The sequence below is a fragment of the Lottia gigantea genome (assembly GCF_000327385.1).
Source record: "Lottia gigantea unplaced genomic scaffold LOTGIsca_82, whole genome shotgun sequence".
Lineage (NCBI taxonomy): Eukaryota > Metazoa > Mollusca > Gastropoda > Lottiidae > Lottia > Lottia gigantea.
The window spans coordinates 860,028-878,657 of record NW_008710725.1 but is presented as its reverse complement, the minus strand read 5'-3'; the positions used below and the strand labels follow the sequence as shown (position 1 = coordinate 878,657).

The 18,630-nt window shown below is 36.9% G+C and overlaps 6 protein-coding genes across 6 annotated transcripts in view; 5 read left to right on the top strand and 1 right to left on the bottom strand.

Moving 5' to 3' along the window:
- Window positions 1-1,029, bottom strand: part of LOTGIDRAFT_236502 (hypothetical protein) — a gene marked incomplete at its 5' end in the record, with an annotated part of 6,251 nt that extends 5,222 nt beyond the window's left edge. The window contains 3 exons of the mRNA XM_009067445.1: window positions 190-366; window positions 659-790; window positions 910-1,029. Of these exons, the coding sequence (XP_009065693.1) occupies window positions 190-366; window positions 659-790; window positions 910-1,029 (429 nt within the window). The remainder of the gene's footprint in view (window positions 1-189; window positions 367-658; window positions 791-909) is intronic.
- A 709-nt stretch (window positions 1,030-1,738) lies between these two features.
- Window positions 1,739-6,752, top strand: LOTGIDRAFT_169140 (hypothetical protein). Its single transcript, XM_009067444.1, has 10 exons — window positions 1,739-1,850; window positions 1,974-2,087; window positions 2,389-2,502; window positions 3,013-3,201; window positions 3,530-3,651; window positions 4,040-4,102; window positions 4,381-4,432; window positions 5,625-5,696; window positions 6,201-6,356; window positions 6,547-6,752. The coding sequence occupies exons 2-10, from the start codon at window positions 2,013-2,015 to the stop codon at window positions 6,739-6,741; spliced, it is 1,038 nt and encodes a 345-aa protein (XP_009065692.1). The 5' UTR covers window positions 1,739-1,850; window positions 1,974-2,012; the 3' UTR covers window positions 6,742-6,752.
- A 2,237-nt stretch (window positions 6,753-8,989) lies between these two features.
- LOTGIDRAFT_169139 (hypothetical protein) lies at window positions 8,990-13,703 on the top strand (the record flags this gene model as incomplete). Its single annotated transcript, XM_009067443.1, has 7 exons — window positions 8,990-9,068; window positions 9,395-9,527; window positions 11,514-11,644; window positions 12,088-12,294; window positions 12,549-12,621; window positions 12,913-13,019; window positions 13,465-13,703. 7 exons carry the CDS (start codon window positions 8,990-8,992, stop codon window positions 13,701-13,703), a joined length of 969 nt encoding a protein of 322 aa, XP_009065691.1.
- Window positions 13,704-14,203: 500 nt separating this feature from the next.
- On the top strand, window positions 14,204-16,643 carry LOTGIDRAFT_169138 (hypothetical protein; the record flags this gene model as incomplete). The annotated part of the gene is made up of 6 exons (XM_009067442.1): window positions 14,204-14,291; window positions 14,522-14,679; window positions 14,852-15,342; window positions 15,653-15,822; window positions 16,236-16,338; window positions 16,574-16,643. 6 exons carry the CDS (start codon window positions 14,204-14,206, stop codon window positions 16,641-16,643), a joined length of 1,080 nt encoding a protein of 359 aa, XP_009065690.1.
- Window positions 16,644-16,780: 137 nt separating this feature from the next.
- LOTGIDRAFT_77881 (hypothetical protein) lies at window positions 16,781-17,575 on the top strand (the record flags this gene model as incomplete). Its single annotated transcript, XM_009067377.1, has 2 exons — window positions 16,781-16,833; window positions 17,197-17,575. Coding segments are annotated over 2 exons (432 nt in total), but the record flags the coding sequence as incomplete, so codon positions are not given.
- A 187-nt stretch (window positions 17,576-17,762) lies between these two features.
- On the top strand, window positions 17,763-18,496 carry LOTGIDRAFT_88328 (hypothetical protein; the record flags this gene model as incomplete). Its single annotated transcript, XM_009067441.1, has 2 exons — window positions 17,763-17,872; window positions 18,328-18,496. Coding segments are annotated over 2 exons (279 nt in total), but the record flags the coding sequence as incomplete, so codon positions are not given.
- Window positions 18,497-18,630: the final 134 nt, after the last annotated feature.

The following is an 18,630-nucleotide window of genomic DNA, read 5'->3' as shown; positions in this document are numbered from 1 at the left end:
CTAAAAAATTTCTTATATATATATATAAGGAAGAAGGGGGGGGGGGGGCGAAATATCTGAGCTTGCCCGAATTTGTAACCTAGTTATTAGAGTCTTGCCCGAAAAACTTGCATTCGGGGCTGCGGGGGGAGGGGGGGGTGGGGTGTTGCGGGGATTAGCTGTCCGCTCTGTCCCTTTGATCGTGATTACCTGAAGGGATGTTTTCTGTTTGCTGTGTCGGGAATACTTGTGTTCTATAACTCGTACATCATCGAACCCAGACCTTACAGAGAACTTCGACGTCTTCCCTTTAGCGTTCAGCTGAGTCAAGAAATCTTTCCAACAAACTCGTGGTTCCGGTGTTTGATTGATGGTCGTGATGCTGGGCTGAAAAGAACAACTGGAAACTTTTACAGAAGGTTGAACTACTCAACGGAAATGACATGAAATAAAGTCACCAAGATGGTAATTACTGTTCTGTAAATCTCTTCGATTTTAACTGAAGGGACAACGTCTTGTGGTGTACAATGAGGGAAATTTGGCCAAGATTAGGCTACACTTTTTTTGAATTTTTAATCCCAAGTATACCAGTTATATTTGTCGTAGGCTACGAAGCACGCCAATCGTAGAGTTATTGTAGCCCATCGAACCCCGGTCTGAAATTAAGAGTGAAGCTTACCAATGCTTGAAGACTCGGTGATGTGGCTGGAGCTATTGGACTGGATGGTTTACACAGATTGGTAGGACTTTCGAACCCGAAAGCACCATCGTCCCTGTGTGCGCCTGGTTGTACAGAATACGACCTCAGAACCTAGAAGATATAGCAGATGTGTCAAGGGTAATGCGAGTGCTCACAAATTGACTCTTGATTATATAACATACATGTATGTTCGAAATAGGTTAGCCTACTAGCTAGTAGACCCTACTTACACTTTTCCGACCGTAGTTTTGATCATTACGATAATGATCATAAGAGGTAACTACATTTCTATTAACAGAAAAAGCTCCCAAAGAATCATTTCCTAGTGAAATTCTCAGCTCGTCTTCCATAATTCAAGTCCACTACGTCTACCAAACGACATCCCCTTTTCTTTCCCTCGTTTAGACAAAGAGATTATAAGGGTGGAAACTAAATGTCCACGACGTCACGAATGAACAATAAGAATGACGTCAAAGGGAAACTTTAAGTGAAGTTTGGGGAATCTATTGCAATCGGCACTCAGAGGTTTACTTCGTTCTTTTTGAGGATGGTACCTTATGTGAGCCTGATATTTTAAGGGAAGGTGTAAAGCGGTTCGATGCGAAGCGCGAAAGGTACCCAAAAAATATAATTTTCAACCCAGGCTGAATAATCCATGTGAATACCCTACTATGATTTTTTTTTCTCCAAAAGCATCCCCAGAAACACCCATCTGCTTCAACTAAGGCGGACGACAATCTGGTTAACCCAGTCCAATTCAATATTCAAGACTTTCAACAAACATCACTATATAACTGGCCTTTTAAAATATATCGTCTCGCTAGATAACTCGGTCGACTGACACATACAGTTTATAGGAGTAGGGGGGTTTTTCATTTCACTTCATTTATATTGCTCAAAGGTATATCTGACATGGCCAAACTATTTGAATTTGGATATTTTTAATGAGTGTCATTATCTACAAGTTAAACGTGGTCTGAAAATAATGAAGAGTTACCTCCCATATCATAGGACTCAGACTACTATGATTTCAACATAAAATTTTATTGATTAGCGTCGTCGTTGTTATGGAAAGAAATGGGGCATTTTTCATCGAAATTTGACAAAAGATGAGAAAGATAACACGTTTTGTCGGCAAATCAAAATATCCATTAAGCTTTCAACAGGCGGTGTAAGTGTTTCAAGCATTATTAAGGTTCAAAACGTCTAAACTTAACCATGTAAACAAATCAACAATATTTGTCTTTTCACTACCGGCAACATTTAGTTATACCGATTACTTTTTCAATTTTAGCGAGAGTTAATGGTTATTTGAATGACTTTAAAATCCACAATGGACAACTATACTATATTGGGAAGAATAGGAGAAGGTGCTCATGGAATAGTTTTAAAAGCCAAACACATTGAGGTGAGATTTAATCTTGCTTGAGAGATTCTATATGGAGTGAGGAGATTTTACCGACTAGAGATTTGGTAATGAAGAAGAACAATGCTTAGCAGTGTGCAATAAGGGAAATTTCTTCAGGATAGTGGCATTTTCCTACTATGCTGAATGTGCACAATAACCCACCGAAAATAAATGAAACTAAAAAGACCCGTCTAGAGCTGTACCATAAAAAATCAGATTGAGTGAGGTTACCCACAGAAAATGAATAAAACAAAATATATAGAGCTGTATTTTAATTAAACACTAAATATTTAATTTGTAGAGTGGTGAAATCGTAGCTCTGAAAAAAATTCCATTAAGAAATTTAGAAGATGGCATACCAAACACAGCCCTCAGAGAAATCAAAGCTTTACAAGAAATTGAAGACAATCCGTATGTAAGTATCTTAAGTCTAAAAGGGTTTCAACCTTAGCCTTTGTATGTTTATTAGGTAGAAAGGATGTTATCCTTGTAAGATAATTACCAAGAGGTTTGACCAATGACTAGCTGGTAGAAAGGATCTTAGAGAACCTAAGTTGTTATCCTTGTAAAATCAATACCAAGAGGTTTGACCAATGACCAGCTGGTAGACAGGATCCTCAAGAACCTAAGTTATCCTTGTAAGATAATTACCAAGAGGTTTGGTTGAGGACCAGCTTGTAGACAGGATCCTCAAGAACCTAAGTTATCCTTGTAAGATAATTACCTAGAGGTTTGGTTGAGAACCAACTTGTAGACAGGATCCTCAAGAACCATCCTTGTAAAAATAATTTTTTTCTCATTTATTTTCAAGTACATTATATACATATACAGATTTTCTCAAATTTTTAGCACAAATTTAAACATTTTTTATATCTTTTTATAACTTAAATCAAATTTTCCATTTTTCCAATTTTTTTTCTTCTAGGTAGTAACATTACGTGATGTTTTTCCTCATGGTTCTATGATAGTGCTAGTGTTTAATTATATGTTGTCTGATCTATCAGAAGTCATCAGAAACAGCGACAAACCATTGACAGAGGCTCAAGTCAAATCCTACATGCTGATGTTATTAAAGGGAGTGGCCCATCTTCATGAAAATCATATCATGCATAGAGTAAGTATCCATTACAAGTTTTGAGTATTAATGTACCTTTAAATTTCAATTTTGGTATCCAACGCCATAAATATAAACTATACCGGTACTAAAAAAAATATATAATACCAAAACCAATTGTCCTAATCTTCAAGAATGCACTTGGATATTTTATAGGTGCAATCAGACATCAGGTAAGTTTCAGAGTTCATCAATTAAGACAAATATATTTCCATTTTGAAAAGTGACATGAATGGCTGTGATTGAATTCTATCAAACAAAATATTAAGACCACTGTATTTACTGAAACCATCCTGATTTTTAGATGATTTATTTTATTAATCTCTAGGATTTAAAGCCAGCTAATCTATTGATAAGTGCTACAGGACATTTAAAGATAGCAGATTTTGGTCTAGCTAGGGTGTTTCAGAATAAAGGAGAGAGGCTTTATAGTCATCAGGTGGCCACAAGGTGAGTGTATTTTTAAATTTTGATTTGTGACATCTGATTTGTACAATGTGATTTGTTTTATGTGATTTGTTTTATTTGATTTATGACATTTGATTTATAGAATTTGATTTGTTTTATTTGATTTAAAGAATTTGATTTGTTTTATTTGATTTATAGAATTTGATTTGTTTTATTTGATTTAAAGAATTTGATTTGTTTTATTTGATTTATAGAATTTGATTTGTTTTATTTGATTTATGACATTTGATTTGTTACATTTGATTTATAGAATTTGATTTGTAAAATCAGATTTGTGACATTTGATTTATGACATTTGATTTATGACATTTGATTTATAGAATTTGATTGTAATATTTGATTTGTGACATTTGATTTGTGCTATATTTAGATGGTACAGATCTCCAGAGTTATTGTATGGTGCTAGAAAATATGACGAAGGCGTAGATTTATGGTAGGTAAAGTTTATCTCCCTTTTTAAAATTGAAATACGCGTTAATGGTTCAAAATGAAATGAAATGGAGTTTTACTTCAGAAATTGATAATCTAATCATAAGGTAGTGTGCAATGAGGGAAAATTTACCAAGATGAGATGAAGTTTTACATCCTAATAAATTGTCTGCAACTAATTCTGCAAATAAGATGAAGTGTGCAATGAGGAAAATTTTGTCAGAACAGTAAACTGATCTATTTATGGTTGAGTCAACTAGAATGCCCTGGTTTATTTTGTAGGGCTGTTGGCTGTATTTTTGGTGAATTATTAAACAACTCTCCCTTGTTCCCGGTAAGTCTCTGTTTTTTTTTTTTTTTTTTCATTATATTTTAAAAAAAAACTAAGATATATAGATATACTACTTCTGAGTTTATTATATACTACGTTTTGAAACACATACAGGTAACAGGTACATTATCAAGTAAAATAATTAACAACAGTATTAGTGATTAATGTATCTTTCCTACTCCTGTATGTCTTTCAAAGATCATATTTTTAATAAATTTTGTGACATTTTTAGCATTTCATCGTTATATTAATCAAAAATATTCTGATTTGCAAAATATTTCACCAAAGACTTAAGTTTAAAATCAAATATGAATTACACTTATTGTTACCACAGGCTAAAAAATATAAAACATATCAGCACTTAACTTAATAAAAATAAGTCAAATATGAATTACACTTATTGTTACCACAGGCTAAAAAATATAAAACATATCGGCACTTAACTTAATAAGAATAAGTCAAATATGTAATTTAATAGGACAGGTGCACCATTTTTGCGGATTTGAGTTTTGAATATATGTAAATAGTCTTCAGAAGTACTAGAGATGTACGAAAATCACGTAATTCCTCTAAATATAACTTGTTTTCCTATTTCTATATATGGCTGTTCTATATATGGCAGTGTCTCAAGAAAAGACGAGTTGTCATTTTAACTTTCAAACGCTGATAATTCTGGACATACATGAATTTGAAGGTTCAGATTTCGACAGTGAGCTGTGAACACTATCACTGTTCATATAAGCTAAAAAATTCCAGTTTCTGGAACTAAAGTATGATTGGTCAAAAATATGGCGCATCTGTCCCTTTAATATAATTTCTAAGTCAAATATGTAAGTTGGAAAATAGGTCATATTGATATGACCTACTAAAGTCACATCCTATTGTACTTAGATTATTCAGTATGACCACATGTTCATTTTGATAATATCAGTAAGTTTTTATCAGCAAATGTATTTATTCATAAATGTGTCCTAGGCTATTGTTTTCTGGGTACTCAAAGTTTCTAGCCTTTGTATTTGGATCTGGGGCATTCAAAGTTTCTATCTAAACCTTTCCAATTCCTCTCCAATGTCTTTGCAAGCAAGCAAATGAACAGTCTAGAGCTGATTCATCCTATCAACATGACGGTAAATACAGTCAAATCAGCATTTCATGACTGGTAAATACAACATGTTTATATATTTTCTATATACAGGGAGAAACAGATATAGAACAGTTATGTTATGTTTTACGGGTGCTTGGAACCCCCACAGAGAAAACATGGCCAGTAAGTTGTTTTTTTTTTTAACCCTGTTGGATCAAAAAAACCAAAATAATAGGTGATATTTTTCCAAGTTTAGAAAAGCCTTTAGGCATTTGTATAAGTCAATCAAATGAGGCCCTGTGTGTTACAGTCTATACTCCCAACATATAACAAAAAAAAAGACAATATTATGGAATATAACACACTTCTTTTATAAGGTTGGGCACATAACGTTTCAACATAATATACACGTGTCTTCATCATTACATCTGATGACGACTCGTGTATCTTGTGTTGAAACGTTATGTGCCCAACCTTATTAAAGAAGTGTGTTATATTCCATAATATTGTCTTGTGTTTTGTTATATGTGCTCCCCGCTTCTATATTATGTTGTTCAAATCTTGTACTCTCAACAGTTAGAAATCGGAAAAATAGAAGGCTTATGCCGCTGTGCTATTTGTTCTATTACATTGCACACTGCCTGGTGTTGCCCATACTCAATTCTATTTCTATTTATTTATTTCTAGGGGATGACTGATCTGCCAGATTATCATAAAATATCATTTGAACATAACCTCGCTATTCCATTTGAAGATATAGTAGTAGATGGCACACCTAACGCTCTAGATCTTTTAAAAAGATTCCTTGTGTATCCATCCAAACAGAGGATATCAGCTAAAGAGGTAACAATATCCAAATTACATTATAGAGCATTTTCTAAAAGCAATTGGCCTGAATGGGATTTTAAAGAGATTTTCTACAAAAATTTATGTATATCAGGGACACTGACAGCAACTTGTTTGGTGATGTTACTGTTCGCAAAATATGCTTAAGGCCCTGAGTACTGGATATTAAATATTCTTTTTCTTTCAGGCATTACTCCATCCATATTTTTTCACGGAGCCCTTGCCTGCTCATCATTCTGAATTACCAATACCTCAGAGAACTCGGCGTCTAGGTCTTCAACACAAACATCAGCAGTACGAATATAACGTAGATTTACCGCTAGAAGATACACTGATAGATCCTGATTTGATAGCACCTCATATAGCTAACTATAGTCAATAAATTACTTAAATACAAATTAGTGTTTGCTCTGTGTCCGTCGTCAACGTCGTCGAATTTTAACCAATCAAAACGACCCTTTTTCTTACGAAAGGGATTGCTTTAACGGCTATCATATTCCCGAGTTTGTGTGTTTTTTTTGTACAAAACAAAACGTATGTAGAAGCGTGTTGATTAGCCGGTTTGAAAATCACGTGACATGGATATTTATTGTCTTAGTCCCTTTTACGAGATTTACTTGTTAACGTGACACGCGGTAGAACAATCGAACCAAATCGCTGCATTTCGTGACACAAGAAAAATGATTATTGCAATCAAGGTATGAGATTGAAGATAGACGAGGGTCCCCATTTTCATCGATAATCGGCCCTACATCGTCCCTCATAATTCTACATCCCGTATTGTCCAAAACGAAACAAAACGTCTTGAATATATTGTGATATAAAAAGCCAACTTCAATCTTCGCCTGCAGTTATTATTGCCCTGGGTTTTTTATTTATTGGCTTGGGTTTAACGTCAACTCTCTTGTACTTGTATGGACTACATTTCATTTCATTTACATTATTTTGCAACAAACCCGATATTTCTGAATCTGAAGTCATTCTGAAGTTTGTGAAATGACAGAAAAAATCAATTCTGAGCTTACTGTTAATAGTTGTCGGAGAGCAGGTGTAAAGTTTGCACCATTGCACACCTCATGTTCAGAAAATTAATACAAATATATTTGTCCAATGTCCGAACAATTTGAATAAAAAATATAATAATAAGTCGAGCCTACTACCCAGTTAAAATCCTACATGACTGGATGAAACACACTTGTCTATAGGTTGATCTTGAGCTCATTTATCCTTTAAAATGTAGGGCAACGGGTGGTCTAGATCGGGGACGATCAAAATAAGCAATATCTTATTTTTGATTTTTATACTGTTATAATGGAATTTCGTGCTTCAAAATGTCACTGCATATACATGTTTAATTAAGTAAAAAGATCTGATAATATCAAATCCCAGCTGTAAATGGGTAAGGATAATTTGCGAAAGAAGAATGCCAAGAGTTTTGATAGATAGGATTCCTTAAACCCGAGTTGTTATCCTTGTAAAATCATCACCAAGAGGTTTGGCCAAGGACCAGCTGGTAGAAAGGATCCTCGTAAACCTAAGTTGTTATTCTTGTAAAATCAATACCAAGAGAATTAGCCAAGGTTCATGGGGAGACAGGATCCTCGTGAACCTAAGTTGTTATCCTTGTAAAATCAATGCCAAGAGGTTTGGTTGGAAGAGGACCAGCTGGTAGAATGGATTCCCGTTAATCTACATGTATTTTGTTATCCTTCAAATTGGCACTAACCTTTCTTTCTTTCATAATCATGTACCACTCATTCAGATTTCAATTTGCCCTGTGCAGTGAAAGGTGTAACGTACTTTAACGTTTCAATATTGGGCAATTCATTTGTATTTTTTTCTCGTTATTTCAAAGATATTATAGATAGATTTAGGCAATATTATGATCAAAAATACGAACTTTTTACTCAGTAACCCTGATTATAAAAACTTAACTTAGGGCTACCTAAAGATACGATCTTTGACGTGAGTACCCTTTAACCAATCCAATAGGACAATCCCCGAAAGAAATAAAAAAAATGGGATCGAATAACTCTGAACAGACAGTGTTGGTCTCAAATATATAACGAAGGTAAGTCATAATGTTGTCTTATTTTCGTCATTTTATCGTCTTTTAAACCAAAGAATGGAAAAATCCAAAAAAAAAACTTGTTTGGGGTTTATTTTTGTGAGTGTGAATGTTTCCGATTGTTCACGGATTAATGACGTCACAAATACCAATATTTTGGAATCTTTGACGTCATGGATCCTATGATTTAGCTTCACCAAAAATTTTTTTTGTTTACAATTAATAGATGCGTGTTTACAAAATGGTGACAAATGTTTACGATTTGCTGATGAATGTTTACAAAATGAATAAATTGCTTACAAAATAATAAATTGTTTACAATTTTATCGTGATGGTTTATAAAATCGACAAAATGTTTATGCTTTGATGATTTATGTTTACAAAATCAATCAAATGTTATCAAAATGATGATGAATGTTTACAAAATCGATAAAATGTTTACAAAATCGATCAAATGTTAACAAAATCGATCAAATGTTAACAAAATAAATTGATAAAATGCTTACTAAGTAATGATGAATGCTTATTTTGTTTGTTTACTAAATCACGTTAACTATTCCAGATGAAAGTAAATTTTGTTTTTGCCTTATTTTTTGTCTGGTTTATCGCAAGTTTAGCTCAACAAAATGACACCACTGAAGGTAAATTGATTCACATATACCGTCCGATGAGTTTAGTTCAGTAGCTTCGGTTTGGGTTGGGGGGGGGGGGGGATTACGTCTGACCGCCGACCAATATCATCACCAAACCCCACGGCCCCTCCCAATGGGCACTATAAGCCCATATAGATCTTTAAATATAAATTCTTCTCCCACAAGGTTTGACCGCGTTGCTGACACCCTAGTCCCACACCCCTGGGGTGAAAACATCCTAGGTTAGGAACCAAAGCGATGCAAGTTAGGGCCCAAAAACTCTTCATATAACAATTACTCCATCATTATAATATAAAATTAATGTCGTTTTTCAGAACTTGTGGTTCCCCCTATCACCTCCCTTACGATGTGTCTAGCCCGGAGCTCTTTTTTAAAAAATGGTTTTGGATTCAGTCTCAACTCACCGGCTACTGAACGTGAACATAGCTCAAAGAAAAGGAAAAGGAGGTAATGATGATAATTCTATGTTTCATGCTGCAGATGCTTAGCCAACCAATATTAATCGATTGGGCTAATTGACTTGTCCCACTTGCCCTGGACCGATTGACGTTACAAATTTGTTTGGGTCGCCAATTGTTCGTACCAGTTGACGAGGACCAAATGACTTGTCCCAACTGACGTATTCAACACAACTGGATCAATTCACTAGGACAACTTGATTGGGCCAATTGACTTGTCTCACTTGACTGAGACAACTTGACTTGCTGTTCTCGACTGGGATTTGAATTGTTCGTACCGGTTGACGAGGACCAAATGACTTGTCCCAACTGACGTATTCAACACAACTGGATCAGTTCACTAGGACAACTTGATTGGGCTAATTGACTTGTCTCACTTGACTGAGACAACTTGACTTGCTGTTCTCGACTGGGATTTGAATTGTTCGTATCAGTTGACGAGGACCAAATGACTTGTCCCAACTGACGTATTCAACACAACTGGATCAATTCACTAGGACAACTTGATTGGGCCAATTGACTTGTCTCACTTGACTGAGACAACTTGACTTGCTGTTCTCGACTGGGATTTGAATTGTTCGTACCAGTTGACTAGGACCAAATGACTTGTCTCACTTGACTGAGACAACTTGACTTGCTGTACTCGACTGGGATTTTAATTGTTCGAACCAGTTGACTAGGACCAGCTTGACTGGGCCAATTGACTTGCACCTTGTTTTGGTTGTCAATTGTTCGTTTCATTTGACTAAGACCAAACGACTTAAACCCAATTTTCATATGCAATTGCCCTTCTACTGAAAAGTACAACAGTAGGATATAAACTACATTTCTTTTCATTAGTCCAATAACATACAGAACAGTAGGATATAAAACTCCATTTCATTTCATTAGTCTAATAAGATACAGAACAGTAGGATATAAAACTCCATTTCATTTCATTAGTCTAATAAGATACAGAACAGTAGGATATAAAACTCCATTTCTTTTCATTAGTCCAATAACATACAGAACAGTAGGATATAAAACTCCATTTCATTTCATTAGTCTAATAAGATACAGAACAGTAGGATATAAAACTCCATTTCATTTCATTAGTCTAATAAGATACAGAACAGTAGGATATAAAACTCCATTTCATTTCATTAGTCTAATAAGATACAGAACAGTAGGATATAAAACTCCATTTCATTTCATTAGTCTAATAAGATACAGAACAGTAGAATATAAAACTCTATTTCATTTCATTAGTCCAATAAGATACAGAACAGGAGGATATAAAACCCCATTTCATTTCATTAGTCTAATAAGATACAGAACAGTAGGATATAAAACTCCATTTCATTTCATTAGTCTAATAAGATACAGAACAGTAGGATATAAAACTCCATTTCATTTCATTAGTCTAATAAGATACAGAACAGTAGGATATAAAACTCCATTTCATTTCATTAGTCTAATAAGATACAGAACAGTAGGATATAAAACTCTATTTCATTTCATTAGTCCAATAAGGTACAGAATCGTAGGATATAAAACTCCATTTCATTTCATTAGTCCAATAATGTAAAGAACAGTTGGATCTAAAACTCTATTTCATTTCATTAGTTCAATAAGATACAGAACAGTAGGATATAAAACTCCATTTCATTTCATTAGTCTAATAAGATACAGAACAGTAGGATATAAAACTCTATTTCATTTCATTAGTCCAATAAGGTACAGAATCGTAGGATATAACACTCCATTTCATTTCATTTAGTCCAATAATGTAAAGAACAGTTGGATCTAAAACTCTATTTCATTTCATTAGTTCAATAAGATACAGAACAGTAGGATATAAAACTCCATTTCATTTCATTAGTCCAATAAGATACAGAACAGTGGGATATAAAACTCTATTTCATTTCATTAGTCCAATAATTTGAAGAAAAGAAGGACATACAAGTTCATTTAATTTCATTTCCTTTATTTACAGACAAGCCCGGTGTCCTTTAACTACACCATATTACAGATCAGCTGACGGAGAGTGCAACAATCTGAGATACCCAAACTGGGGCCGATCCTTTGAAAAATTTAAACGCTTTTTACCGCCACATTATGACGACGGTACGTATAGACGCATCGGACGGACTCTCGGAAGGAATAGCCGTGGTATAAAATTTGTCAAGGAAGATTCGAACTCATGGTACCTAATCTCCTGATAAAAGACGACAGAAGAGGATTAACTGGCACTACATTCGTATGCAAAAATAGTATTATAGCAGAACTTCGTGGATATCTGAACTCTTTATATAAGCAAACAATTTAGATACCTTTCTAAATGAAATCAATTGATTATATTACATAATTATCGTGCTGGAAAGTAGTGGAAACTTCCCTGATTTCGAAATCCATTCCGTGTCCTAAACCACTGAAACTAAACACCACTCATTGACCCTCTGGATATATTACTTGCCCCTCCCCCAACAACCAAGACTGGCTACAGGCCTATACGGTACTGATAATGATATATTTTATTATAGCATAAAATCCCTCTTGTCTACTTACAGGAATATCAATACCAAGACTTCGTGGAACTTGTAGAAACGATTTGAGCATGTTTGGCTGTTTCCGAAGCCAATTGCCAAGTCCCAGATTAATCGGCGTTGAAATTCACAGACCCGATCCAAATCCCACAACCTCTATTCATAGCGTGATGCTGATGCAATGGGGACAGTTTCTCGATCACGATTTAACTGCAGCTGCTATAGAACAACGTAAGTAGTATTTGGATCAATTGAGGAAATACACATGCTATAGAACAACGTTAGTATAATTTAGGTCAATTTGGCGAATGCACGCGTATTCTTGATATCAGCGACCATATTGATTCTTTATATAGAAAGAACAACGAAGTAAATTGATCGATTGCGCGTGAATTCTTTACATCATCATTACATCCGCCAGTTGTACAACCAATAGTATTGGACGAAAACATCGTAAAAATAATATCAGATTCTTGTACTTTCAGCTGTGGATTTAACAACTTGTTGCAGTGAATCTGGAGCTAGTATAGGGCGATACCATGCTGATACTTTTAGAAGGTAAAATCATTCGTATTTCAATTCATTGGATGCTATATCAAGAGTAGGTGGGAAGGGCATCTCGGGACTCTCAAAGAGAAGGCATATTGCTCCGCTTATTTCTTGACAAATTGGGAAAAGTCTCCCCTTCCTATCGCCCAGTAGGTCTTCTTCCCTCTGATCTTACACCCTTATCTCTCTTCCAACCTCATCGTCCATCCTAAAAACTAAATCAAGTTACATTTATAACACTGTGTAAAGCTGGGTACGATGATGGAAGTTTTATTTGTTTTACCTTGGATTTGTTTCCAGGAGGGGAATGTGTTTTACTATCTCAATGTTTCAAACTACCAAAGACCGATTCTTTGAGTCCCAATGCATGGATTTTATTCGTTCCCGACCAGTCAATCCGGAAATGAGTAAGTACACCAGACCAATTTTCATTTTGAAACTCTGCAGCTCAAGGCCGTAGCCAGACGTGATTGTTCAGAGGTGCAAATGGTGTAACTGAAGGGACAATGGTGAATGGTGTTATGTTGCAGTAATGGAATTGGTCGGTTGTCCATTTTATGTCGCAACTGTCTCAGAGTCGAAACCATAGACTGCACTACTATTTCTAGGAAGAGTGTATTCGCCAGCCTTCCGAAAATTTGGGGTACAAATAAGTGGCAAGCTGACTTAATGAGTGGACAACTGCCGAGGTTGGGATTAAAAATTCGGCATCTCTATGGAAGCAAAACTCCATTCGTCTCATTAGCTCAATAAGATGCAGAACAGTAGGACGTAAAACTCTATTTAATTTCATTAGCTCAATAAGATGAAGAACTGTAGGACGTAAAACTCTATTTCATTCCTTATCCATAGGTGTCAGGAAACCGAGAGAACAACAGAATCTACTCTCAGCCTTCATTGATGCCTCAAATGTTTATGGCAGCGATCAAGGAACACAGGATCGTCTTCGTGGCCCTGATGGTAAATATTTTACAGGTTCCAATCCCCATATAGAAACTTCTGGCGCATTTAGACATTTTATGACGAATGGGGTGTGGTTTTTACACGCAGCCTCTTGCGAAATTGATTTAAGTGCCAAAACCCAAACATGAGGTCAAATTAATAAAAAGTGGTCTTTTAAGGAAGTGACTTTTCCTTGTCTTCTGTGTGAGATATTTTAACAGGTTTTAGACAAAGGGCATGTTTTGTTGTCGAAAACCAATGCAAAATCGGTACTTTATATCAGACCTATTAACGATCACATTTGGAAACCTGAAGTAATTTACAAATAAGCTGAGCTGAATTGGGTACTAGGAACTGTGCAATGCATATAAAGGCGAAGGGGCGTGCTGTACATTAGACTAACGACGTGTGTTCTGTTCTGTCAACATTCATACTGCATCCTTTGGTAGTCGAAAGGGCCCTATTGTACTCTTTCTATCTCCCTGCTTTTGTTGGTCAAGTCATTAATTATAAGTTAATATTTTGATAGTGTCCATCCGTTGATATTCGTATGACTCAAACCAGCTGATTCTCATTATCTTGTCGATTATGTCGTCGCACCTGATAGCTGACGAAGCTTGGTGTCAAACTATAACTTATTTCAGGGAGAATGGAAACAACAGCCGGCGGTGCTTTCTTACCACGAGGACGAGATTCGGACTGCATCTTGATTAACTCTCCTTATTGCTTTGATGCAGGTAACTAATGTATATTTATGTTCGGGGAAGGGAGAGGGTTGGAATTTGATGGAAACTGGATAGATTGGATGGTTTCTATTTCTATGTCTGACAATTTTGATAGTTTTGTGGTAGAGTATTTTTACATCAAACCTCCACCCTTAGCCGCACCCTCTAAATGCGTTACTGTCCGGAGCAGCAGAATTGGCAGTTTTACCCCATTTCAGTTGATTTCTACATTTATATTGAAGGAGATGAACGAGTACATGTGTTTCCTGGTTTAACAGCTCTACATACATTATTCGTCAGATTTCACAACTACATAGCTGACGAGTTCAAATTTTCTACAAATTGGGATGATGAAACCATATTTCAAGAAACACGCAAAATAATTGCTGCTTTCATGCAAGTGAGTAAGAAATTAAAAAAAAAACCTTTTAAGTTAACATTCTCGAGGATCCTGTCTTCCAGCTGGTCCTTGGCCAAACTTCTTTGAATTGAAACTCTGTCTTGATCTGTCTCTAAGTATCAGGACCGTAGCATTGCATCAGATTGGGTATATGATTCTTAATTCATTTCAGAAAATAACCTATAAAGATTTCCTGCCGGAGGTATTGAATTCAGCAACTAGAGGGCGGTTTGGATTAGATGGTCCATATCGCTATGATATCCATACGGATCCCAGTATAGCTAATTCTTTCGCCACAGCAGCCTATAGATTCGGTCATTCTCTGATACCCGATTTCTTCATTATCAACGGCACGAAGGTCCAGACCAGAAAACTCTTTAACGACCCACAGTACATCTTCAACTCTTTTGACCAAGTGGTGGACAACATTTTAACTAACCAAGCCGAAGTTTTGGATCGATTTCTAACACTGGAAATCACCGACCATTTATTTGAATTTGGTGACATATCGTTTGATTTGGCTTCTTTCAATATACAGAGAGGGCGAGACCACGGATTGCCTCCTTATAATGATTTTAGAGAATGGTGTGGATTGCCAAGAGTCCGAAGCTTCTACTCTTCGATCTTTGGACGTCTTGGTCCTTCCATGAGCAGACTGTATAAGTAAGTCTGTTTTATTGACTGGGAACCAGAGCCTAGAGCCTCAACTATATAAGCGGGCCCTTCCCGGGACATTTAATTTTAAACGTAATTATGCCCTCTTGCATTTTTCTGGGGTGGGTGCTCCCTTATGGTAGTTGACCTTATGGAACCCCTTACCATTTCAAAAGGCTTTGACATTATTTTGCTACTATTTTTGTTTTATACAAGAATATATTTTTACTGACCACTCTGGAAAATCCTGAAAAGGTTGATGTCGAGTTGTTCTGGAAATGTAAGCAAGTGTTGTGTATATTGTTCTATATTTTTTCAGTCATGTAGATGAACTGGATTTGTTCACTGGAGCGATGTCTGAGAGAGATGAACCAGGCTCTGCAGTGGGACCTGTCCTCTCCTGTTTATTGGGCCAACAGTTCCATGATCTGAAACATGGCGACAGTTTTTGGTACGAAACCCAGGAACAGAGAAGAGGTTTTACTTCAGGTATGTTTTTATCACTGTTTTAATTCATATTTTTAACATTGTTACTGTGACTGTGTTGAACAATGCCGCGGTTTCTATTTGGAACATTGTTACTGTTTTGAACAATGTTACTGTTTTGAACAATGTTACTGTTTTGAACAGTGTTACTGTTTTGAACATTGTTACTGTTTTGGACAGTGTTACTGTTACGAACATTGTTACTGTTTTGAACATTGTCACTGTTTTGAACATTGTTACTTTTTTGGTCAATGTTACTGTTTTGGACATTGTGACTGTTTTGAACATTGTTACTGTTTTGGACAATGTTACTGTTTTGGACATTGTGACTGTTTTGAACATTGTTACTGTTTTGGACATTGTTACTGTTTTGAACATTGTTACTGTTTTGGTCAATGTTAACATTTCTTTTCCAGATCAATTAGCAGCTATACAGAAAACGAGTTTTGCATCCATACTATGTAACCAATTTGATAGACAATATATACAGACAAACCCATTTAGAGTCGTATCCAATTCGTAAGTAAACAGTTTCATTTAACCGTATCATTTTTCAGTTATATCAATTAATTTTTTGCTACTGAAGACGGACAACGCCATTACGTGTGCATAGAAAGACATATTGCCAAGGCAACGCCATTAGCTTTTTCAATTTCCAACTGTCAAGGGATCTTAAACGTTCACTCAGCCTGTAGCACACGGGGCATCGGTTTATTATTATCACAGTCTCAAATTGTTTTTTTTTTATTTTCAGGAATCCTTTGGTAGAATGTCAATCTTTACCCCATTTTGATATGTCGCCATGGTTACCTAATAGAAAATAACGTTTTTATCATCTTTTTAAAATTTTGGCATGGTATTACTTCTAATAAACATTTTGAGAAAGCAAACTTTCAGTATTAATCCAGCAAATGATAGTTTTCTTTATTAAATCCCTATCCAACAATTCATTGTGTAGTTTATCCCTTGCAAGTTATCCCCCTCCTCCTGCAAGTTATCCCCCATCCCCTGCAAGTTATCCCCTTCCCATGCAAGTTATCCCCCTTCCCTGCATGTTACCCCCCTTCCTATGCAAGTTATCCCCCTTCCTATGCAAGTTATCCCCCTTCTCCTGCAAGTTATCCCCCTTCTCTGCATATTACTCCCTTTTCCTGCAAGGTATCCCCCTTCCCTGCAAGTTATCCCCCTTCTCTGTATATTATCCCCCTTGCCAGACATATTTTCCCCCTTCCCTTGCAAGTTATCCACTTCCCTACATGTTATCCCCCTTCTCTTGCATATTTCCCCCTTCTCCTGCAAGTTATCCCCCTTCTCTGCATGTTATCCCCCTTCCCTTGCAAGTTATCCCCCTTCTCTGTATATTATCCCCCTTGCCAGACATATTTTCCCCCTTCCCTTGCAAGTTATCCACTTCCCTACATGTTATCCCCCTTCTCTTGCATATTTCCCCCTTCTCCTGCAAGTTATCCCCCTTCCCTGCAAGTTATCCCCCTTCTCTGCATATCCCCCTTCTCTGCATGTTATCCCCCTTCCCTGCATGTTATCCCCCTTCCCTGCAAGTTATCCCCCTTCTCTGCACGTTATCCCCCTTCCTTACATGTTATCCCCCTTCCCTTGCATATTATCCCCCTCCTTACATGTTATCCCCCTTCCCTTGCATATTATCCCCCTTCTCCTACAAGTTATCCCCCTTCCCAGACATATTATCCCCCTTCTCTGCATGTTATCCCCCTTCCCTGCATGTTATCCCCCTTCCCTGCAAGTTATCCCCCTTCTCTGCATATTATCCACCTTCCTATGCAAGTTATCCCCCTTCTCCTACAAGTTATCCCCCTTCCTTACATGTTATCCCCCTTCCCTTGCATATTATCCCCCTTCTCCTACAAGTTATCCCCCTTCCCAGACATATTATCCCCCTTCTCTGCATATTATCCACCTTCCTATGCAAGTTATCCCCCTTCCCCACGAAGTTATCCCCCTTCCCTTGCATATTATCCCCCTTCTCCTGCAAGTTATTCCCCTTTCCATGCATGTTATCCCCCTTCCCAGACATGTTATCCCCCTTCCCTTGCATATGATCCTGCAAGTTATTCCCCTTTCCATGCATGTTATCCCCCTTCCCAGACATATTATCCCCCTTCTCCTGCAAGTTATCCCCCTTCTCTGCATATTATCCCCCTTCCCTTGCAAGGTATCCCCCTTCCCTGCAAGTTATCCCCCTTCTCTGTATATTATCCCCCTTGCCAGACATATTTTCCCTTGCATATTATCCCCCTTCTCCTACAAGTTATCCCCCTTCCCAGACATATTATCCCCCTTCTCTGCATGTTATCCCCCTTCCCTGCATGTTATCCCCCTTCCCTGCAAGTTATCCCCCTTCTCTGCATATTATCCACCTTCCTATGCAAGTTATCCCCCTTCTCCTACAAGTTATCCCCCTTCCTTACATGTTATCCCCCTTCCCTTGCATATTATCCCCCTTCTCCTACAAGTTATCCCCCTTCCCAGACATATTATCCCCCTTCTCTGCATATTATCCACCTTCCTATGCAAGTTATCCCCCTTCCCCACGAAGTTATCCCCCTTCCCTTGCATATTATCCCCCTTCTCCTGCAAGTTATTCCCCTTTCCATGCATGTTATCCCCCTTCCCAGACATGTTATCCCCCTTCCCTTGCATATGATCCCCCTTCCCTGCAAGATGCCCCCTTTTTCCTGCAAGTTATCCCCCTTCCTTGCATGTTATCTTCCCCTGCATATGATCCCCCTTCCCTGCATATTATCCCCCTTCTCTTGCACGTTAACCCCTTCC

What these genes read in the sequence shown, in the direction of transcription:
- LOTGIDRAFT_169140 (XM_009067444.1), top strand. Translation starts at nt 2,013, where the DNA reads ATGGACAACTATACTATATTGGGAAGAATAGGAGAAGGTGCTCATGGA. An exon ending in AAATTGAAGACAATCCGTAT is followed by an intron (nt 2,503 to 3,012) that starts GTAAGTATCTTA and finishes TTTTTCTTCTAG; the next exon opens with GTAGTAACATTACGTGATGT. An exon ending in CCACAGAGAAAACATGGCCA is followed by an intron (nt 5,697 to 6,200) that starts GTAAGTTGTTTT and finishes ATTTATTTCTAG; the next exon opens with GGGATGACTGATCTGCCAGA.